The 26,092-nt window shown below is 29.2% G+C and overlaps 1 protein-coding gene across 1 annotated transcript in view; it reads right to left on the bottom strand.

Moving 5' to 3' along the window:
• Window positions 1–4,300: 4,300 nt before the first annotated feature.
• LOC129987513 (uncharacterized) overlaps window positions 4,301–26,092 on the bottom strand; it is a 293,053-nt gene continuing 271,261 nt past the window's right edge. The window contains exons 4-5 of the mRNA XM_056095486.1: window positions 4,830–5,005; window positions 4,301–4,308 (exon numbers count right to left, since the gene is read on the bottom strand). Of these exons, the coding sequence (XP_055951461.1) occupies window positions 4,301–4,308; window positions 4,830–5,005 (184 nt within the window). The remainder of the gene's footprint in view (window positions 4,309–4,829; window positions 5,006–26,092) is intronic.

Here is a 26,092-nt window from a genome sequence, read left to right as displayed (position 1 = left end):
TTAATATCAATGTGAATTTCGCTTAATAATCGAGAACGTATATTGGTAGATTCTAATATTAATGATAAGAAATATGTTTCCTGAAAATAAATGGCATTCATTTGGGTTCATATGGAAAGCAATTATTTATATTAAAATTTCAATAAATGCATGAAAAGTGATAGCACAGAAGGTAGGTACTAAAAATATATCATTAATTCAAACAAAATCTACTGAGATTAAACTTAAATTATCAAAATTATCATAGAAAACATTTGTTTTCACATCAAAATCGACAATAAATAGCTTCAAATATGAAATGCGCTAGAAGATTAGTGCTACCAAAATTATTTTCAATTGGGAATCCAGATAATTTTGAGCTTTTCTTTTTCTTTAAACCCTCTTCCAGAAGAATTATATTCAGAAATAAACAACAAAATGTAACAGAATTTAATGACGATTAATTAATGATGAATTTTTTTTATTATTGTTTAATATTCACTCGGTAAGTTTTCATTTTCATGACATTTTTATTATCAAGATTATTTTCTCAACTAATTTTAATGAAAATGAAGATGAATATGAAACATGAAATCGGAGTGAAAATTAATATAACCCATAGCTCAAATTCCATATGATAATTTATTTTAATATCACCATACTCTCAAAACATAAATTGATGTTACTGATTCCCTAGTTGATGTTATTCTCTAGCAAAATAAATACCTTCTCCATCAATGGTTTGAAATTAAAAAACATGTCCTAAAGCAGATATTCTCATAGGATGTATTGAAACATAAATAGGTTGTGTTTAATCAAAAACGTGTACCAACACAAACATTGTTATAGGATGCATTGGAATATAAATAGGTTGTGTTAATTCATGCTATAGATCTTCAATTTCCCATTAATTTAGAATTTAAAATCCAGTCGCAACACCTACATTCTCGAAAGATAAATTCAAACATAAAGAAATCTTTATTATTTGTTTAAATCTTATCACACAATGAATGTTTTTTTTAAAACTCATCATCATTGGGAAAAAATAATATGTAATTATATAAAAATTTTCAAAAGATATATATTGGAACAAAAATAAATTTTGTTAACTCATGGGATGGATCCTGTCCTAATTTTACGGGTATTTAAAAATTTAATAACCTATGTCAAAAAATAACTTGTGCATTCTCAAAAAATGAATTCAAACACAAATATTGTTAATTCACATACAAAAAAAAAGTCTATTTTTTATATTCACAACCGATTGAGAATGAAATTATATATATTGACATGAACCTTATAGAAAGATATATTAGAATACAAATAACTCTTGTTGATTCATGAGATGGACCGTATCCTGAATACCTTGATGATTAAGAATTTAATAAGCTGTTACAAAACTCATATTCTCATAAGATAAATTCAAACATAAATAAATCATGTTAATTAACAAAAGGTATGCATTTTTCAAATTCTAACATGAAGATTCTAGAAAGATATATTGGAATACAAATAAATCTTGTTGATTCATGAGATGGACCGTATCCTGCATTCCTTGGTGATTAAGAATTAAATAACCTATTGCAACGCTCATACTCTCGAAAGATAAATTCAAATTCAAATAAATCGTGTTTATTCTAGAAAATGATGCATTTTTTTAAAATCACAACCAATTTGGAATAAAATAATATGCACTAACATGAAGTTTCTAGAAAGATATATTGGAATACAAATAAATCTTGTTGATTCCCGAGATGGATCGTATCCTGAATTCCTTGGTGATTAGGAATTTAATAACCTGTTGCAACACCCGCATTCTCGAAAGATAAATTCAAACACGCATAAATCTTGCTGATTCACAAGATGGATGCCATTCTAAATCCGCCATCGATTGGGAATCTAATAATCAAATAGTTAAACCGCTAGTTGTAACAGAATCGCAGTGAACATACCATTAATGTCCGCGAAGGGAGATTTCTAATCAGTAGTTCTGTTCTATGCGCGGTATAAGGTCCGAAATTAATGGAGAGAGCGCTCCCACAGTCACTGGCGACAGGTAATTAGCACCACCTGTCAGCGCCTGTCTCGTCACAAGACGCACGAAATTCCGGAACATTCTATGGAACTTGTCTAAGACCCTACCCTACCAATGGTGGTGTATTATCCCCAGTTCTAGTACACTTCCTGCCAATAGGAGCTGATACTTTGGAACGAAATGACTTGATGAAACACTGGGATGGTTACAGAACAACCATGGCATTTTGTGTCCATGAAAGATGCTGTTGAAATATTTAGAGCTGTGTTCGTTCATGGTGCATTTTCATGTTAATAATATTTGAATTGGACTGAAAGGAATTGAAATGGAGAAAAATTTCATTGGAAACTAGTTGGTTGATGCAGCAGAAGAAATAATTTTGGAAATGTCGTTTGAAATTTGAAATAGCCACCTTGTTTAATTAGAAATAACAGAAAGAATGGTGCTTATTTTCTGGATGAAATTGAATGACACATAAAAGGAGAAATATAAATAATATATCTATTTTTTTTAACTTTTATTATTCAAATATACGTTAGGGTAGACAATATTTTTTTTTCCGTTTTCAGCAAAAACAAATACATTTCTTGGCAGTCCGACTCGTGAGCATCCAACATACAAATGACCATGTGAAAAACATGGGTTTTCTAGCCTCACAGTCATTAATTTTATCCAATCGGATGAACGGTACGGCAAGGCATAAAATACGAACAAACAAAATTTCATTTTTATAATTTTTTATATATTAGATTTAGATTATAGAAACATATTTGTATCATTAAAGAGATTGGAGGTTTAAACAAAGATAAAAAATACATTATATTTAAGGGTTTTTTTTATAAATGCATTTATTATTTAATGTATGGACATATGATATTTATTTATGAATTAATAATTTATATAGTTTTACGGAAATAATTTTATTTTCCTTAAAACATTCTTCTCTACAGAACTTTGTAGCTTCTCAAATTTAATAAATCAATAATTTCAAAATGTTTTTTACAGCATCATTATATTTTTATGAACTTCCAGTAATTCGTTGAAAGTTATTATTCGATGGAATTTTACGGTGAAATTTTAAATGAATTAATTGTAACATTTATATATATGTTAGAAGCTGTAAAATATATAATTGGGAATAAATTTTACGCTTTTGGACAGTAGTACTCAGTAAATAATTATATAGGTGAACATCTTCACTTAAGTTCTTTCTATATCACAACATCGTAAAATAAGTTCAACAGTTTGATTAAGTAGCACTCATTTCCAATGCATAATTGTAGTTCCAGACGCAGTAGACAGTATAGATCTTGAATTCGATACGAAATTTGGCGTATTTTGTATTAAAGTGAAACATAGAAAAAAAAGCAAGAATTTATTAACAACAGGTTACGAATTATTGTAGTTATCTTTATTCAATATCCGATTCGTAAAAAAATTTAGCTCAGAAAATGATTTTCCCATATATTCTATGATAATCATGGAATTTTTTATGTCATTCCAACTACATCCATTCTAAAACCAAGCAATTTTGCTCATTTTATATATCCAGAAAACGAATGGAAAAATTCTAATAAAATTTCATATGGATTTCCACAAATAAGTGAGAAAAGCAATTACCATTCATTAACGATGATACGAATTATAATTGTCAAAAATAAAGCGTTTCAGGTATTCTTAAAAGCCAAGTAAAAATATTAAAGATGAGATAGCTCCTGTTACGATTCACTTTCTTAGTAATAGAATCTATCCTTTTTTTCAGAAAAATATAATATTTATATACTTGAAACTAGTATTTCATTATCTATATGTAAATATTGTTAAATTTAACTTTAACTGGATATCATTGATTTCTCAGTAAAAAGATAAAGCTTTTCAGATAATCCCTAACAATTTATTTATTTTCCTTTTACTTCGGAAAAACAAAACTTATATCAGTTATAGTCTTTAATCTCAAATTAATCAAATCTGAGATGAATAAATCAGTTTCAGTTCCTTGTATACAAGTTACTCATATAAAGTCTATGATAGGCGAAAGGTTTAAAAGTTGTTATTACAAACCATTCAATAAAAAACTGACTTTAAGATTAGGCATCAAGATAACGTTATTTTGCAGTTTAGTTGCTATAAACAAGAGCAACAAATTCACGGAGCTCTTTAAAAAAATTCATCAAACGACGAATAAGATACGACTAAATAAAATAATCTATAAAAAATAGTAGCTATTTTATTTACTGAAAGAAAAAAAGAACTTTGCCATTCAAAAACAATTTTACGAAAAATTCTTCACTGACCTACAATTTTATCAGATTACATTTACATTTTTTAAAATAATCGTTTGCGTTTTGATGGGAAAAAAATACTTTATCCGAATTGAGATGCAAAAAAATAAAAAATAATTCACATATGAGACAAAAAAATAATTAAATATTTTTACAGTACGAAACAGACGATTTCATTTCCCATGTTAAAGTAAATTAATAAAATGAAATGATAGAAAAGGGAAAAAATAAAATTGTACTGAAAGAAAAAAAGAACTTTGCCATTCAAAAACAATTTTACGAAAAATTCTTCACTGACCTACAATTTTATCAGATTACATTTACATTTTTTTTAAATAATCGTTTGCGTTTTGATAGGAAAAAAAATAATACTTTTTCCGAGTTGAGATGTAAAAAAATAAAAAATAATTCACATATGAGACAAAAAATAATTAAACATGTTTACAGTACGAAGCAGACGATTTCATTTCCCATGTTTAAGTAAATTAATAAAATGGAATGATAGAAAAGGGGAAAAATTAAATTGTACTTACGATGGTTTCGATAAAATTGTTTCACATGACATTGGCCATGAAATGTTATATTCATCATGGAAGAGTTTGCATTTTCTACGGTGGCTTCCAAATATAACTTTTCAATTTCAGGGCCATGTATAAGCAGAACAAAGGAGTAATGTCTTGGTTCAGCATGATAAACAAGTTCACTGCCTCTGAAAAATAAAAGGAATTGGTAAATGTATTTCTCTAATAAGAAAAGAAATGTTAATAATTTTTTTTAAATATCAGATAATGTACTTAATAACAACGTTTTACCATACTACAAGATGTATCCAGCAAAATAATGGAATGGTAAATTAGAGCTCATGGAATTCTATTTCGGAAACTGAAACAATTATTGATACATTTATTATTTTTTTTCTGGTCAGAATGGCTTGTTATTTTTTAAGTCTATAGGAAACAAGACTACATTAGCACTTAAATGCTAATTTTGAAATTTAAAAACTAAAATGATTAGAAGAATTGATTTTATTCTAATAAATTTCAACTAGCACGTTTGGTAAATTTTTCACTGCGAAAGATGGTTTAGTTGTGCTGGTGGATATGAAAAAAAATATGTGGAATCTAACTTGTAAATTATCACTTAAGAATTTGCCACAAAAATAATTTACATATAATCATTTTAATTGTTTTTTCATCAAGATTTTCCAAGATGTTTTATACGCATTATACACTTTTACGAAACAAATAAACAACAAAAAAAAAACTAAGTTGTATTACCAATTAAAGTTAACCATTTGAAGAAAAACGTATAATTTAATATGGGCCAGATTTGGTAGTTTTTAGATCAAACGATTTGTCTTGTAGTGAATATACATATTCTTTTTTATTATTAGAGATAGACATTATAATCCATTGGTTCAGAACTTTTTACAGAACCATCGGTATATCGTATCGGCATATTTCTAATTTTATCAAAAACTCCACTTCTTACCAATTAACAATTAAATTATGATTAGCAGCTGTCTCCTTATTATAAAATCAAGAGATAAAAAGAAATAAAAAAATATCTTGGAGATTCAGAAATTCTTTCTTGTCTGACCAATTTTTAAAACTTCTGAAAAATCTGTCCCTATTTGTAGTTTTACATCAAACGATCTGCCTTGTAGAGCGCGAACAATGCAGACTTTGTAGAACATATTCTTATTATTAGTAGAGAGAGAATATAATTCATAATTTAAGAACTCTTTTTCTGAACGATCGGTATATTTCAAATTTTATCACTCACTCCACTTCTTAGTAATGAACAATTAAACTACGCTTAACGGCTGTCTCCATATTATAAAATAAAGAGATAAAAATAACAAAAAAGTTCCCAAAGATTTAGAATTTTTTTTCATTTACGATCAATTTTTAAAAGTTCTAAAAAATCTGTCCCACTTGCGTTATTGATTAAGTTATATTAGCCCCTTACCCGTTTTTATTCAAAAAGTTTTTAGTCTTTACTCAGAATCGTTTCACCCAGGGTTAATAAAATCGTGCTCAAAAGAAGACAAAAAAAATCTTTTTCTTAATAAAGCCTATAATTTAGTGCTGACAAATTCCCTTATCAGAGATTTCCCTTAGAAAATATAAATCATGGTAAAAACTTATCTCTTAAGGCATTGAAATTCTGAAAAACATCTGCGTTAGAAATTTAAAAAGAATGAAAAAAAAAAACAGATCCTTACCTACAATGGGAAGAAGGCTAGAATGAAGCCACCTTGTTAAGGCGACGAGAAATGTCAAAACCGTTGATTAATGCATTTCCAATTTTCTCCGGCCCTCGTGGGACAGAGAAAAGAGGAAAAAAACATCAGAATAAATAAATAAATAAACAGGAAAATGAATCCTCTTTTGCCTTAAAATAAATAATAAACTTAAGGTAGGAACTTATTTCGCCGAAGATTTTCCCTGCGGATGCCGTGGTTCAACAAGCGTTGAAAATGAAATTGGCCTATGTCAGTTTTCAATGGAGGACTTCAAGTAAAGAAGATTTTTAATTAATTAATTAATCAATTGAGTCGTTGATTTTTTTAACAGTTATATTTCTTAACTGTTTTGAAGTCTCTTTCTCTTTTGAAGTTTGACAAAAGTTAAATTATAAAATTTATGCATATTTGAAATCATGTTAAGTTTATCTATGATTTAGTTTTAAATTAAGAATAGTTAATAAAATGAAGATATCTGAAAGGAATTTTCGAAAAAAAGAATTATTAGAAAATATAGCCCGAATGGATAAATATATTTAAACACAGATATAAATAAGAGGTTTTAATTTAAATTTAATTAAGATTAAATTAAAATTTATTTATGTTAATATTTTGATTGAGAAAAATATTTGCTTGAGAATTCAACATTTTTTAGATATTTGTCCGAACCATTTTGTTCCAAAAATTAATAATTCAGCTTTATGCACTATGCTAAAACTAAAATAATAATTAAAAAAACTATAGTTTAACAAAATTTTTATGTATTTTTATAATAAATTTTGCAAAAATCTTAAAGAATAGTCGGATTAACATTAAATTATTTGTAACAGATATATTTTAGCTGAAAGATTATTGGAAAATCATTATTAATTTATTGGAAAGAAAAATATTCAAAATAATTTAAATTAATCGAAAAACAAACGATACATTTTTGCTTCATTTAAGAAATGTCTACCAGACGATTTCGGTTTCCCATATAATTCTATACAATATGATGCAATGCAATTCGTATTCTTGGATTCTATTAGAATATTCTTAAAGTGTTTATTTGAATATCTTAAATAATAAAAATCCCCAAAATCTTACTGTATTAAAAAATATAACATCAAATATTTTAAAATGTTTGCAAAGATTTCAATAATAAAAATGTATGATACGAGTTTAATATTGATTTAATTCTTCAATGTAAAAAATAATGCAAATTAAATGAAGTTGAAAAATGATAGTTTTAAATATTATTGATAAATCAAATTGTTGAATTTTGTTTTTTTATCTAACTGCGAAATATACAACAATGCACACGAACAAAAAAGTCATATTTCGTCATTTTATTTCAACCAAAATCTTCACGATATGATTGTTATAATTATGGTAACAATCTAAAAACACATTAATAATATCATCCAAAAGACAATCAATTTAAATTTTAACTAATTTAAAATTAATTCCTTTTAACTTAATCAGTTGTATTTTGTGAACTCAATTTCACTCAGATTTATAACAGGATTAATTTTAGAGCTTGTATTTAAAAAAATTTATATTGCGCTCTGTAGAAAATAACGAAATCAAAAAAGGAAGAATAGGTACATTTTTTCTTTAACACATCATACCAGAAATCTATTATAGTTTTCTTTGTATTACATACAAAGCAATCTAGATAATAATTGGTAGAAAATTCTCAATTTTTTTTAAACGCATTCTCGAAAGAAATTTGTAATTTTTTTATTCATAGTGACCATGAAAAATAATAAATGAGAATCAATTCCCTTTGATATAAATATTTTGGTTATTTGGTTCATGTGCAGTTTCTCTTAAGATAAAAAAATATCAGTATATTTTTATTTTCATAGTCAGTTTAAATAAATAATTTTATACTGAAATAATACAATTAATCCATTTCAATTCCCGAAACCCATTCACATAAACACATCTGTTCAAAATGCAAGCGAATTTTTATGGGATGCATTAATTTGCAATAAATATTCAAAATAATTTTTGCTATAGGATTTAAAGAATTTTCTTTATTTCATTTTAAGACTTATTAAACTCAAGAAACTATGTAATTTTCACTACAAAAATTTAATATTATATTATGTACAGCATGATATCTTTCATAACTCATGAGAAATGAGTATAAAATCATCATAAAATGGCTAAGTTTTGTCTGGTTTAGTTATGACTTTAATTTTTGTTTTATTTTTAAATACTCCATTACATTATACCAAATAACGAATTTTATTAAACGAAATTATCTATATTAGCTTGCAAATCATATTTCCTTCATGCTACGATAATTCTCTCTGGAAAGTTAGTTCATGCTTTAAGAAATAATCTTTTTCTATTGACAAAAACATGAATGGTTTTGTTTCTAATAGCACCGCTCCAAAATTTAACAAATAGAGAGTTTGGTATTAAGAAATGAAAATAGGACAAATTATTTTGATTAAATTACAGTCCTTAAATAACAACAAAAATATAGTACATCAACAATTCAGCCTAAGTGCTTACATTGCTTTTGTTACTACTATTCCATTTACATTTTAGCAAATAGAAAACATATAGTAAATACAAATACATGGAGTTATTTACCTTTGTTTTCTTCAATGATTATTTTCAGAATATGTTTTTTTAAGTTTTCACTGAATGAGATTTGTTATTGAAACCATTGCCAATAAAATTTGTTTTATTTTTTAAAGATCAAGGATTTAAGAAAGATCAATGTATTGTATATTACAATAATATAAATATAAAAGAAAAAAATTAAGGAAATATTGTAAATTATAATCGTTTTTATAGTTAAAAATAATATTTCAAAATAAAAATATTATAAAAATTTCAAATCGATTTATTATGTTATGTAATTTTTTAAAGCTAAATACGATGTAACTTAATATTAAGTGTGCACTGCGTAATGATTCATATTTCAATTACTGCAAAGATTTACTTGCATAGCACTGTTTATGAATATAGTTTACAGCATTTTGTGTTGTACAAAGATGTACTTGCATAGCACTGTTTATGAATATAATTTACAGCATTTTGTGTTTTATACAAAAATTTACTTCATAGCACTGTTTATGAACAAAACCATTCAATGAAAAAACATGATTCAAAAAACAACGACATATATAAAAGAAAGAAAAAAAAACTTTCAAAACGAGTTTCGAATTGAATCACAACATAATATTTTGCTTGAACTACTGCTATTTCAGTGGTTTATGGCATACACTTAAAAGTGACATCTTCTTAAAAGATTAACTAAGTTTTGGGAACTACGCTCAAAACAGAAAAAGACACAAAGTGTTGACGGCAAAACGCAAGACAATCACAATCTGCACGAAAAGATGTGACAGTTAATTAGAGGCTCCATGAAAAGCTTGCATCTGCTAGAACTTAACAAACACAAACTGCCAGCAGAGACACTTCAAAGTGCTAGAGCAACGCGAAAGACAACAAAGAAGTTTCACCTGCGCGCTGGCTGTTTGGGCCACTATTGTTCTAAAGATGAAACACGAAACACATGAAAAGGAAAACTTGAAGAGGGGCTTAAAAAGGGTGTTTCCGGGGAAAATCTGCCTAATTATTTCCTTGGGAGTTTTCAGGGAGAGAGTTGGGGGTGAAAGAAAATAATGAATTTCTCTTTTCTGGGAGACAATTACTTTAGAGCTCCGAAAATAAGCAAGAAGGGAAATTACGAAGAAAGTGGAAGGAGATGGGGAAAAAAAGTGGGCGGACGTTCCCTAAGCAGTGGAAATATTAGTGGGTTATATATTTTTAATATCCTTCACTTTCCACTCGTAATTGATTTCGTTGGATGTCTTCCATTTAAAGTATGGATAATGAAATAAGTGAGGTATTTAATTTTTGTGATAATTTAACATTCAAAGACTAAAAATGCAATGGGAAGTTAAGAGTTTGTAAGAATTGGAGGGAAACCAAGAATAATTTATTAACTCGCTGTTTTAAAATCATTGGAAATTAATTTATCTTGTAGTAATTTGTTATTTGTACTATATGTTGGAAAAAGCACACTGCAATTTAGCAGTAAGCAAAAGTATACCATTTTATTGATTTGAATAAAATATTTTTCCTTAACAAAGGAAAATATTCCTATATAATAGTCTATGCAATGTTTCATATCTTCTAGTGAACGATTCAAGCTTTAACGATCGATTTCAAACTTTTTTTGTTAAGACAAGAGAAAGAATATTGTTAACTTTTCGAAGTGCAAAATTTAATTAAATATTCAATTAGTAAGAAAAATTAAACGAAATTTCATTATTTTTCTGCAGCAACTTAGTGACAAATAACCTTAGAAAAAATGTTTTAATTGATTCTTAAATTCAATTCTTTTTTCTATATTATCAATGCTTTTTTGCACAGTATTTATTTTAGTTATTATTAATTTTTTATAAGTTAAATGTATTAAAATTAATATTAACCTTGAATTATTCTATCTCTATTTTTTTTAAATTTCTGATTTATTTTAAAACATATCTTTTCGCAAGATTTTCATTTGTTTCAATGCATTGATTTAACAATGGCTAAAAGTAAGCATAAGTCAATCGTTAAAACGGAATCAAGAAAAGCTTTGGAAGCAATTGAAGCAGACATACGACGATAGTAATCTCCTTCAGGCTGTGAAAAAATAATATATATTTTGCCTTTCTTCCGCAAAAACTTCGAAAAAAATTAATCCAAAAAATTATACCATCAAAAAGATTACAAAATTGGCATTTTCAACTACACCAATTTCTTTGCAATTTTTCTTTTGTATTTAAAAAATAATGAAGACCATTTTGGAAAATGAAAATTTGTAAATAGAAAACGTTGGACCTTGAACCTTTTTCTAGACAACGTTGGACTTTAAATTAAACATGTACAACTATTTCTAATATTTCTTAAATTATTTTTATTTCAATGCAAACGTCTTAAAAAGGTATTTGTATCTCATAATATTTTATACAAAAGAAGTTTCTATATTAAAAACATTGTACATAAAGGATTTTAATCTCAAGCAACTGTGGGTATATCTGATAGTTAGATTTATATATAAAGATATATATGTCATATGATATAGATATATATATATTAGATATATATGTCATATGATATAGATATATATATATTAGATATATATGTCATATGATATAGATATATGTATATTAGATATATATGTCAAGTTTAGTTTAGTTATATTAATTTCCTGTTTTAAAGCAACACTAGGGCTATATATCAAATAATATGGGTGAGACTTACTTGTAGTGTTTTTTTATACTTTTTATGCATAAAGAAATTATCTTTAATCTCTTGTTTATGCAACACTTACGAATATTTTTTTATATATTTTTTTATTAATAGTCATATGACTATTCCATAAAATATTCAACTAAAAATTTTAAAATCCATCAAACCCGTTGAACTAGCAGCTAACCAAAAGCGACTAATGTATAGATAAGGAGACTGGATAATATATAATTGTTGATTGTAGTTTATTCATGAGTCTTTATGTAATAAAGTTTTCAAAAAAAGTTATAGGTACAAACCGCTATGGTTAGCTTCATACAAGATAAAGAAATATAGGGGGAAACATTACATTATGGGTACAGTGCTCGTATAAGCATGAAATATTAAATCTATAAGTATGTAAAATGTAGTAAATTAGATTTTTTGAAGTAATTCAAAAATGAAGAACAACAATAATTATAATAGGAGTATATAGATTCAAAACCTACATTAAAATTGATATACATAATTTTAAAATGCCGATATAATTTTATTCTCTCACTAGAGAGTGCATTTTATAGCAGAGATCCAAAACTTAAATTTTTTTGAATGCCTGGAATTTGGCAAAAATACTTTTCAAAGAGAAAAAAAATAGTTTTAATTCTTTATCATCTATATTTAGCTTATGAATGTGCCTTCTAAAACTACGTTTTTCTTCACTGTATTTGGTCAATGTACATTTTAGAACTTTCATTATTCAGATATAGAGAAACTTTGAAAGTTTCTTCCATAGCTTATGCCTAACTAAGACTCTCATTGTAATTCGATAAAAGGAATTAAAAGCTCTTGGCATATGAGTATCATTTGCTATATTGACTAGTCAGCATATTGTTTCAATTTCAATGCGAGCGCTACTATAATAAAATCAGATATTTTTCAGCAGTTCCTTTCTAACTATTAATAACGAAGATTTCCCTTATTAATTTCTCGTATGCGTCGTATTGTGAAAGCATAGTAATCTTCAAAAAATTCGAACTCGTTTGACGAATTTATAAGATTTAGACTTCCCTGATTTCGAAACACACATTTCCGGGAAATGTCTGTCTATCTGTCTGTACGTCTGCGGCAAAGAAAATTCAAAAACGCTTTGAGCCAAGTAGCCGAAATTTGGTATACATGCTTAAAACCAAATTTATAAGTCTATCAAATTTTGAATAAAATCAGCTCAGAAGAAGTCCGTATGTCTGGCTGTTCGAATATAATTTAATACGATAACTACAAAATGAAGAAAATTAGATAGATAAAATGCAGTAAATATTTAATATGTATGGTATAGATACTTATCAAATTTTGTACTTTCAGAAACATAATGAACTTTCAGAACCTTTAAATGATATAGCTAAAAAACGCGTTGACTTAAATTTATCAAATGTGATAAGTACATTTGTGATCAAAAGTGTAGTTTCGGATTAAATTTTTGTTTCAGTCGTTTCAGAAAATTGCAGCACACAAATTTAATATGTATGGTATAGATACTTATCAAATTTTGTATTTTCAGAAACATAATGAGCTTTCAGAACATTTAAATGATATGGCTGAAAAACGCGCTGACTTAAATATATTAAATGTAGCAAGTACATTTGTGACTAAAAGTGTAGTTTTGGGTAAAATTTTTATTTCAGTCGGTTGAGAAGAATGCGTCTGAAACAAAAATTCGATTTTCTGATACTATTAATCGCATGCCAGGGGTTAATCCACAAATAACTCGCTAAGGATAAAACGATAGATTCTGTAAAAATTCTAAATTCAAGCAAAATATTAATATTTTGTAACTATTGTACGCCAATGCTATGCAGTGCATTATTTGAGATAACATCTATATTAGTACATGAGAAAGTTTTATGGAGACAGTTTTCTCGCTAGTTTTATATTCTTAGTTAAGATCCTTAATGGAAAAAGTTAGAAAAATTAATACTTTTGTATATTTAAAGAATGATAATATGCTGATTAATTGCCGTATTTTTTTTAATTTAAATGTTAATATAGCTATAAGAAATTATCGAATAATCTTCTCCAATCTGTTTCTAATTATTAATAAGAAAGCTTTCCCTCATTTATAATCCTTAGTTAAGATCCTAATTGTAATTAGTTAGAAATAAGTAACTATAAGTGTTTCAGTGTTTACTAATTATTGCTAACAGTTGTATCATATATGTTGATTATTATATATTAACTATAGTTAAATAACAATTCTGGCATTTAATGTATGGTTATTATTATCTTGATTAGTTATCATGTTATTTTGTTTCAAATGTTATCGTTGCTATAGCAAATTGCCAAATAATCTACACCAGATCCTTCCCAAGAATTAATCAGGAGTCCATAATAACGCCACCAGAACATTTCCATTTTCCCTAACAACCATAACAGACAGTGAACAGGATGATAGACACACCAAAGACGCGAAAACGGCCACCATGGAAGCCGTATCGAATGTGGCCCATTTGAAAATTCATCGATCCTGGACCCTTGTACTTGCAGGGAACCCTGCAAGCGGGGATCCGTTGCCAAGTGACGAAAATGCGAAACACTACAGGGTGGTAGAAAAAAAGGGCATCTTGGACTCAATGATCGACATTATTTTCGTTTATTAAAGGACCAGAAAGGTGTCAGAAGGTTTGATTAATGCGTCCTCAATTTTTCGTTCGTGTAGTCAAAAGTGTCACTGACGGCCATTGTTCAGGTCTGCCGGCGATTCGCTGAAAATATCATCGGAAATGACCATCCATTATTGACCAGCACTTCACTCTTTTGTTTTGATTGAATTTCCTCCTCTAAGGAGTAAAGAATGTTTTAATCGTGCGGAAGAAGGGGTCTTCCAAGAATCTTAACGTTTAGTTGGTGTCAGAGACCTTATAGCAATATATATATATTAAAATTAATTAAATCTAAATTAAAACTCGTTTTTAAAGAAGAAAATTAATGTTACCTATCTTATAACTTTAAGCGAGCAATTTTTGTATATATGTGATGATATTTTAATTCTAATTTCAATTTAATTAATTTCCAAGATTTTATCTTAATTTAGCCCATAGTAACTTCATTCTAAAATATTCTCTTATTTTGTGATCAAATTCCACTTTCGGTTTAATTAATCCCTTTGTAAAAATAATGCGCCATCAGTAGTACGTATTAAATGAAAGTGATACTTTTACCCTTCAAAAGGTGTCAAAGGTCACACGTGTATTGAATTGGCACCTGGCCAGAAATCCAATGTTATATAAGGCTAGTGATCATCTGTTTGGCCCCTTCTTTTCCCTTTCCTTACTTCTGTGTGTGCCGCGCTGCGTTTTCTTGTATATAATCAAGCCTGCCACTCGGAATAGAATAAAACGTAATTAAAAATACCAAGTCTCTTCACTGTTTCGAACCTGCATTCTACTTGAATCAATATATATATATATATATATATATATTAAAATTAATTAAAATCTAAATTAAAACTCGTGTTTAAGGAAGAAAATAATGTTAATTATGTAAAAACTTTCAACGAGCAATTTTTGCATATAAATTTAATTCGTGTACCTCGGACACGGCTATAGAGATTTAGAGCAAATTTTATAGCTAGATAAGGTTTTGCGTTTTGTTTATTTATAAACATGTCTTTCCTGAAAAAAAATGCAATTTTATACACACACACACACAAAAAAAAAAAAAAAAAACTTTTTTTTTTTATGTAACCAGCAAATATAGCTTTTTTCTATTTGCTCTCATGCCGACAATGTCATACAGCGCAATATCATCAATTTTTATGGAACCAGCATTGTTGCCACATGATAATTTATTGGCAGCTCAAAATTTTGTGAGATGGCGCTATATGACATTATTTGAATAATATTCGGCTTACATCCAATAGCAACAAGGCAATTATTATATTAACCAATTCGAATAACATTTTCAACTAAATGCATTCGTGATTTTTTTTATTTAAATGATTAGTTCATACGTAGGTAAGAATGAAAAATATTCATATGTAATCAGTATATAAATCGTATCTAACTTAGTATTTTCTCCGAAAAAAACCCTCACGATTTTACAAACAAAAATAAAACTTTGCGAGACAAAGCTCGGTCTCTTAGATATTGTTAACTGAAGAGACCTAGCAGAATTCCAAATGTAGTATATTAAAACGCATGTTTGTATGATATATAGAAATTCATTTTGAATACCATATGTTACTGCACAGAATGAAAGGAAAAGTATGCAGAAAAATATTTATATTCAAGTGCAATTATGTTTTCTTATTTATATAAGTGAATGGGTGTTTATATAATTTTTTTATTAATATAATAATTTTTTATATATATAACAGACCACGTTTTAACAATATAGTGTTTCGTCCTTTAAAATTAAACTGATTATTTTTGCAATAATGATAAAAAAAAAACTAATTTTATTTCTTGGTCAACATGCTTTAATCCGAATTAAAGTGCGTTCGAATTAAAGAAATGCTAATTATGTTAACTAAAGAGAGCAAGTAGAATTTCAAATGTATATTAAAATGGGAATTCGTATGCTCTGTAGAAATTCATTTTAAATAATACATGTTATTGCATAGAATGAAAAGAAAATTGCAGAAAAATATTTATATGCAAATGTAGTAATGCTTTTTTTTTTCATTTAAAAAAATCTGCTTTTGAGAAATTGGTCTATGAATGAAAATAAAGATAATTTTTCAAAATTTAAAAATCAATTTTACGTTCTTTCTTAGTATACGATAGGTTCTGTAAAGGAAATAAATTAGGCTGGTCATGCTCCCTTAAGGACAAAGTAGAATTTTCAATTACGTACTAGACAATTTAAAATATCCTCTAACCAGCTGATTCAGCGGGAATCATACTTGTGTTCAATTTCAATTAAATCTCATATGCATAACTTCGAGTTCATGATTTTCTCAACCAAGAGTTTTTTAGCATCAAATTATGACAGAAATTAAAGTAATGTCGATAGCTTTACACTTGGTTCTGTTTATTGCGCATACTAAACTTCCTAACAGTGTCCAGTTCCATGATATCATAGTATCAGTAAAAATAAATATCTTAACAATCCATCAAAGTTCCACTTTGAAACGGTCGTAAAAGGAAACCTACTGACCAAATGTTACAAAACTTGGTAATGATTTAAAGGAGGTCAGGGGAATTTCTTTTCCACCAAAAAGAGGTTCAAAAACTCACCACCAGGGATGAAAATGGCTTTGTATGCAATATTGATAAACAAAATAGGACATGAAGATATCGCTTTAAAATGTGTTTAATCATTTCTAAAACGTGTTACAAGCATGTTCAATGTGGCATCCACCATTTCTAAAAGCAAGTTAAATCGCATTACTGCATTCTGAACAGTAGTTCTTAGCATATCAGGAGGAATGTTAGCACATGTCGATGTATCGCATCTTTCAGTTCAGCCGAATTGTTTAGGTTATCATCATAAACAGTGCTTTTTGAAACAACATACATTGAACATGCTTTTTAACACGTTTCAGAAACGATTTAAACCGATGTCTTCATATCCTATTTTGTTTATCAATATTGCATACAGCTCCATTCCCCCCCCCCTGGTGTTTAGTTTTTGAACCTTTTTTTGGCGGAAAAGAAATTCCCATGACCTCGTTTAAACTATTACCAAGTTTGGTAACATTTGATCCAGTAGTTTTCCTTTTATGACCGTCTCAAAGCGAACCTTTAATTATAACCACCCTGTATATTTGGGCAAAATGCCAGAATCTCAATTTTTAATTAAATAAAATTCTAATTAAAGTTTCAAAAAAATTGCTCTATGGTGAGCATTTTTTTACTCCAAATTTATCAAAGTGAAATTTAGGAACTTTAAATAAAAAAACTCTGGCTAGTGGAAAGTCAATACTTACATACACATAAACACATTTTTTTTTTAAATTTTAAAGACAAAGGTGGATTCAATATATCTTATCATACATTTTATTCTATAATTTGCAAACGATGGAAACTTATCTTAATTTTGCTTCGATAAAGTGGAAAAGAAAAACTAATCAATAAATAATAGAAAAAGGGACTGTTAGAACGCATGCCTGAACTAAAAATTAACGCCTCTAGCATAAAAAATTCAAAAAAGATGAAAAAAACATGTTCGCGGCTTCTTCAAGTTATTTGTAGGTGACATCTATTTTGAAGTGTTGATCAATACGAGATTGGAGCACACCGGAAGCACGTAAAAGCAGTGGCACCTCTTTTTTTAGCACCCATTTTACGATCCATTTTATCACGCGCAACGGCGATAACAGATGTCGGTAAGTCTTTTCTAAGGCTTTTTTCTATCGGCACGACAAACCCGATACAGCCTCTTCGAACATCGCCCTATGATGCACTCGTGCAACTAGACAACGATTTGATTCAGGGATTACTTTCCCTCAAACGCGCAGAAAAAAAATAAAGTCGGCAACTCTCGAAACAGGTGATTAGTGCCAAGTTGGCGAAAACAGGCCCTCCATCATTTCGCCATGAAAGAGGCAATTTACACCAAAAAAATAAATAAAAGAGAGGAAAATGATAAAAAATAAATAAAGATAGAAGTTTTCCTTCTGCAGAGAATGACAAAAGACTGTGGGATTCAGTTGGATTGGAAGAGAAAAAAAAAAGAAAGAACAAGAATAGATAAATTCCTTAAATTGAGAATAATGGAAGGCCGGAATTTGAGAGAAAACTAAGTGAGAGATGAAGTTCCTGAAAGAAGTTTCTTGGCAGAATTAAGGTTTCCTGAAGAACAAGGATTGGCTTCCTTAATCTCCATAGGTGGTGATGCCTGGAACTTGGCTTACGCGAGATCTTTCGATTTGGCTAACATGCGCATCCTATCAATTTTTTTTTTCGAGCTTTCTTCATTCAAATTGATGAAGATTTGATGTTACATAAAAAAAAATTATTCCACCAATTGTAGATATGTCTAAATTTTCCAAGACATGAAATAGATGCCGTATCTAAATAAAAGTATTTAAAATGTTTACAATACAACCTATTCCTAAGCCTATAGAAAAATGTCCAAATCGGATCTTCGATAATCCATTAATTTTGTGATAATGACATAGATTTAATTAATAAAAGACATTATACAGAGAATCTTGGATCTTATGAACGCATCCAGAGCTATAAACCTAAATACATTTATCTGTTTCGATTCAAAATTATTGATACAATGAATAGAGTAGTATAATGCCGTCGAATGGCACGATATTTATGAAATAGTGATATTATCGGTAATGTATCATTTGGTTGTTAAAGAACTGCCCATTCTACCCCTTCAGGAAAATTTCCAAGCCGGTTATTCGATTATCCATTAATTTTATGATAAAGATGGAGCTGCAATTAATGAAAGACATTAAAGATAGAATCTTGAATCCTGTTTGTGTATCTGGAACTATAAATAGAAATACATTCGTCTGTTTCGATCCACAACTAGTAAGACAACGGTGAGAGCAGTCGAATGCCATCGAATGGCATGACTTTAATGAAATAGAGATCTTATCAGCTATTTACCATTTAGTTGTTAAAGAAATGCCCATTCTGCGCCTTCATTAAATTTTCCATATCGGATATTCGATTACCCATTCATTTTATGATAATTATATGGATGAAATTAATGAAAGACATTACAGAAAGTATCTTGGATCATATTAAAGCATCCGGAGCTATAAACCGAAATACTTTCATCCGTTTCGATCCACAATTGATAACACAACGTAGAGAACAAGTATAATGCCGTAGAATGGCATAATTTTTGATATCAGCTATTCACCATTTAGTTGTAAAATAATTGCCCATTCTATTCCTTCTGAAAATTTTCCAAACAGGATATTCCATTATCCATTAATGTTATGATAATGATATGGATCCAATTAAGGAAAGACATTATAGAAAAAATCTTGGATCATATTAAAGCATCCGGAGCTATAAACCGAAATACTTTAATCCATTTCGATCCACAATTGATAAGACAACGTAGAGAGCAGTATAATGCCGTCGAATGGCATAATTTTTTATATCAGCTATTCACCATTTAATTGCTAAATAATTGCCCATTCTATTCCTGCCGAAATTTTTCCAAATAGGATATTTGATTATCCATTAACTTTATGATAATGATATGGATGCAATTAATGAAAGGCATTATAGGGAGGATCTTGGATCTTATTTGATCCTTCCGGAGCTATAAACCGATATAATTTCATCCATAATTAATAACACATCGGAAGTAGCAGGATAATGCTGTCGAATGGCATAATTTTAATGAAATAGGAAACTTATCAGTTACTTATCACTTAGTTGTTAAAGAATTGCCCATTCTAAGCCAGACGTAACTGAAAAAGACAACGTGCAAATCAGAAAAGACAATCCAGACACTTAATTTTTAAAAAGCACTAAATTGTCCTGATACTCCATAAAGAAGGTTCTTGTATGCAATAACTGGACAGGCAATAAAATAACGATATAATTTCATCCATAATTAATAACACATCGGACGTAGCAGGATAATGCTGTCGAATGGCATAATTTTAATGAAATAGGAAACTTATCAGTTACTTATCACTTAGTTGTTAAAGAATTGCCCATTCTAAGCCAGACGTAACTGAAAAAGACAACGTGCAAATCAGAAAAGACAATCCAGACACTTAATTTTTAAAAAGCACTAAATTGTCCTGATACTCCATAAAGAAGGTTCTTGTATGCAATAACTGGACAGGCAATAAAATAACGATATAATTTCATCCATAATTAATAACACATCGGACGTAGCAGGATAATGCTGTCGAATGGCATAATTTTAATGAAATAGGAAACTTATCAGTTACTTATCACTTAGTTGTTAAAGAATTGCCCATTCTAAGCCAGACGTAACTGAAAAAGACAACGTGCAAATCAGAAAAGACAATCCAGACACTTAATTTTTAAAAAGCACTAAATTGTCCTGATACTCCATAAAGAAGGTTCTTGTATGCAATAACTGGACAGGCAATAAAATAACGATATAATTTCATCCATAATTAATAACACATCGGACGTAGCAGGATAATGCTGTCGAATGGCATAATTTTAATGAAATAGGAAACTTATCAGTTACTTATCACTTAGTTGTTAAAGAATTGCCCATTCTAAGCCAGACGTAACTGAAAAAGACAACGTGCAAATCAGAAAAGACAATCCAGACACTTAATTTTTAAAAAGCACTAAATTGTCCTGATACTCCATAAAGAAGGTTCTTGTATGCAATAACTGGACAGGCAATAAAATAACAAGATTTTAGCAACTTTCATAAGTTGATGGTTAAAAGAATTTTATAGAAGAAAATTAAAGTTATGCATAGAAAATTTAGTTGAAATTAATCCCAACCAATATTCTCTGCAAACAGGTGGCACTAAAAGCGACTAACCAATTATAAAAATAAAAGAGTCAGTTGAAAAATTCTTTTTAAGATTTAATTCTATTTGATAACTATCTAAAAGTTACCTTATTTATAAGCAAATATCATGTATTCTATAAATATAACGCTAACGTATGTGGTTCAGAAATGGATCTTATTACTAACCGTCGAATGGCAACAGTCAAATATAAACAAAACATCATACGAATTACAGACTGCTTCATTCATTGAACATTTCTACAGCTGTAAATCAAACATTTCTCTTAGCTAAGTAATGGAGCTGCAAAATATTGTTAGAAATATTCTGGAGATAGTTCGCCATGTCACCAGAGGAAAGAAAATATAAAAGAATCAAGAAATAGGCTTCAAACAAAAAGTTCAATCAAGTTCAAAAATAGACTTAGCTGCTTCCAAATAAGAAATAGTGGTAAGAATTAAGATTAATGTACCATTACTCGCCAAGCATGTCAAAATCGTGCCAATCATCCAAAAATTCTCTAAAAGTCTGCAATCTTGGGTATTATCTTATAAAAATGCTTTTTGTATTTAGGTTAAAAAAAATTTCCTTTTTAATTATGTTAATTTCCTTTTTGTACAATTTTTCCTTTAATTTTCCTGTTATTTTTAATTCAATTTGATACACCATCTGAAACAATGTTATGAGGGAATTCAAATTCACCATCAAAACATTCAAGCACGTACTTTTGTAAGTCATTAAATCAATAGTAGAATTTTCACTTCCATTTTTATTTCGTATATTTTTCCATTTTTATGCCATTTCAATGCTCTTTTTTAATTTGTTGTTTGAAATGCTTGCGGGTAAATGTTTTTTAAAGAAATGCATCCATATTAACAGCCTAAAGAGTCAATAATCTAGGCGAACAAATTTGTTGCCAATGGCGCCAAGTAGTATATATTTCGAAAACGGATGATTATTTTTAATTAAAGGCAATAGCAATAGCTAAGTAATACTACATAACCAAATAACACTTCGCCCAGACCAAATATTTTAGAAACATAAAAGTTTTTATGGATCGTTTATTTACCAATGTTTGGGTCGTGACACAAAACACCCAATGTATCCAACAGAACTCGCTACTTCCACCAATAAATGGCGTTCATGTTTGTTTGTAGCAGAGTGAAAAATGTGCACTTCAATGCTCCGAACACGAGAAAGAAAAACGAGCAAACCGCAGCTGTCATCCTGGATGAAGAATAGACTAGCAAATCCCAAAAGCAGGGGAGAAAAGCTCGACTGACACATTTCTTTCGACAACCTTTTACAGAAGAGGCTCCGGCCCCGGAAATCTGCTTTAAAAGTGTGACTAAAATTCTTCCAAGAACCAGCCATTTTGTCTTGGTTAAAGCATATTTAAGCCTTTCTTGTACATCTTCCGAGTGTAAGGGTTATTCGTTGAGATGTTATAAAGTAAATCTGGCTTAGTTGGAATAGTTTTAAAAAATTAACTTCCTTTCGTGATAATAGTTTGCATACTGAAAAATTCGGGGGTTGGGATGGCGGTTTCTAAAATGCTACGCGGAAACAAATGAACACGAGAAACCATGCTTTTTTATTTTGGTTTTAAATAGCAAATTCATTTTCAAAAATCTTGGCTGTTCCGAAATCCAAGAATCCGGTTATGGGGTGGGGGTACAGGATATTTGACAAGAAAAAAGTTGAAAATAAGTAAATAAAATACATTAAAGTTCAACAACAACTTAAAAATTACATTGTTAAAAAAGTTGGCCGGAATAAAGACCACATAAATAAACTATGGCATTATTAGGTATTTATCATTTTGGCCATATTTGAACCTACATTTTAAATTCAGTAAATGCCGGGCCATTAGGATTCAACGACAACTAAAAAATTATGTAGTTAAAAAAGTTGGCTAGAATAAAAACACATAAATAATCTATGGCATTATTATGTATTTACCATTTTGGCCATATTTGGATCTATATTTTAGATTCAGTAAACGCTGAGCCATTAGGATTCAACGACAACTAAAAAATTATGTAGATAAAAAAGTTGGCCGAAATAAAGGCACATAGATAATCTATGGCATTATTAGGTATTTGACATTTTGGCCATAATTGAATCTACATTTTAGATTCAGTAAACGCTGGGCCATCAGTATTCAACAACAACTAAAAATTATGTAGTTAAAAAAGTTGGTCGGAAGAAAGACACATAAATAATCTATAGCCTTATTAGGTATTTATCATTTTGTCCATATTTAGACCTACATTTTACATTCAGTAAACGGTGGGCCATTAGGATTCAACAACAACTAAAAAATTATTTAGTTAAAAAAGTTGGCCGGAATAAGGACACATAAATAATCTATGGCATTATTAACTATTTATTACTTTGGTCATATTTAGGAAGTGACAAATTAAGTATTTAAATAATTAAAATTAAACAATTTAAAAGTTGTACGGTAAAAAAACATAAATAATCTATGGTACAATTAACTATTTACTTTTTTCATATTTGGGACTATATTACAAACTCAGTAAACGCCTGTTCATTAGGATCTCACTCTTGCTGTGAAACTTATCTGTATTCTGCAATCATGATGTTGACGATATTGCAGATTTAACACAAGTAATAATACTTTTTATTTTCTCTTAATTAAAGCATATTCATTTTCAAAAATTTTGGACGCTCCGAAATCCTAGCATGCAATCTAAGAATAGGGTTATGTGATAATGTAAGGGATATTTCACAAGTAAAAAAAAAATAAACGAGTAAGTAAATGAAATAAATTGAAGTTCAACAGCAGTTAAAAAATTAAATAGTTGACAATGTTGGACGGAGTAAAGAATCAAATAATCAATGGCACTATTCACCACATTGGTTATATTTGGGACTAGAGTATACATTCAATAAACGCTGGATCATTAGGATCTCGTTCTCCCTTTGGAACTTGTCTGTGTTCTGCAATCACATGGGTGAAAGCTTAACCTCTTGTTAAAATATTGCCCAATGTAAGATGGTTAGGTTTAAGACATATTATTAAAGAAGAATTGAAATTCCACACTGGTCATGAAAAGGAATTAAACAGTTTATCAAAAATGAGCTGTAAAGAGGAGAAAGGATTTATAACAGAGTCCTATAGTAAGACTACCTATTGCAATGGTTCTCATGACAAATTTCGGGAAAATGTCTTCAATTCTTCACCGATCATGGTCCCTAGAACCCAAAACCATCCTTCATTCAAAAATTTATATAAAATATGCGTATAACGCTTTGTCTGTGTGAACAGAATAACTAGAGTAATTTTGTTTGGATTTTAAGTGGCTTGGAATATGTTGTTAGAAATGTAAAAATCTCAGGACGAGATCGTAAATGGCCTATCTAGTTAAAAGGGAGTGGTAATGGTGGGGGGGGTTGAAATTTTCATTTCGATATAGCTTTCTTAATATTGAACATAGAAAAAAATAGCCAAATCAGAGCCTCATTAAGAAGAACAACTTTCATATTTAAATTTTTTCGATAATTGCAATATTTTAGAAGCTAGGGGCTGAAAAATGATTTTCATTCACTAATTCTGACTGTTTCTAACATCAACAATTTATGCTGCCAAATTGTAACTCAGATGTAAAGGAATCTACCTCTGCTTTGGTACTTACCTACCTACCTTTGCTACCTACGGGTTTTGAGAATCAAGATATACGCCAATCGAAAATTAAGTAATATAAAGATTGTCTTTAAAATGTGAAAGAAAAATAGTATACTATGTAATCACCAGAAAATAAATATCAGTTTTTAATTATTTCGCCCATACATAAAGCCAAAAGTAGCGAAAAAAAGCCGTTTTTGATGCAAACACCAAGCTAAGAAAAAGCGACAGATTTTGGAAAATTAGTTATTGACCCCAAAAATATGATCGGAAATATTTTGCGTGAACCGTCATCTTTGTTTCCTACCATGTTTCTTTTCAGTAAAGGAATCATATAAACATATATTAATCATTTTTAGTCATTAAAATCTTTAATGAATAATGTCATATTGTTTCTTTATTTAAAAATATACTTTAGTACTGAGCCCTTAGTTATAGAATTTTTTTAATTTATCATTTTAATACATTAATAATTAATATATAATTTTAATATATTAATTTTCGTGTGAGTATGATTATATTGATAAAGTTCCCCAATAAAGTATTTTTAAGCCCTAATTTGCAGACAATAAAGTCATATGTGTTCTGTTTTGTTATTGTTGTGACTTGATGGCACTTTACAAGCCCACCGATAGTTATTTGTCAGCGATTTAAGCCGAGTAAGCGTCTCTTGTTTTTTCAGTAGCTCCAGATAGGGCCAAGAGTACGACTTAGTTACTTCAAGCTTCATATTCGCTAGCACAACCCCTTTTTACAGGGGGCACATTAACACACCTCACAGATAGAACACAGAAGAACAACCACGCCCAAACCGGGACTCGATCGCGGGACGCCCAGATCACGGGGAAGACGCGCTACCCCTATGGCAGGACACCGGCATGTCTTCTGTTTAGTGTACATATGAACTTTTTTAATAAATTCGGTATCATTAAACATATGTTTGGATAATCTATTTCAAATTTTACATTATGTTTTGCAGTAAGGCGATCATAAACGGATACCCCGTCTCACTCGTAAAAAAGAGCAAATTAAATGATTCAGAAAGCTGTGATAGCATAGGCGGGAACTGAGTCCTAAGCGCCATCACCGGTCACGGCAAAACAATTCTAGAAGGAAAAATGTCCGTCACTGGTAGGAGGTGGCCACCACCTAATCTGCACCTACCAGTATGGCAACAACCAGCTACCATCACGGAAATTTCTCATCCTGTTTTTGAGATTCCTCCTGGGGGCTCTACAGTAAA

Source organism: Argiope bruennichi, chromosome 10, assembly GCF_947563725.1.
Source record: "Argiope bruennichi chromosome 10, qqArgBrue1.1, whole genome shotgun sequence".
In the NCBI taxonomy this organism is placed as follows: domain Eukaryota; kingdom Metazoa; phylum Arthropoda; class Arachnida; order Araneae; family Araneidae; genus Argiope; species Argiope bruennichi.
The sequence above is the reverse complement of the archived record's forward strand: the minus strand, read 5'-3'. Positions and strand labels throughout refer to the sequence as shown.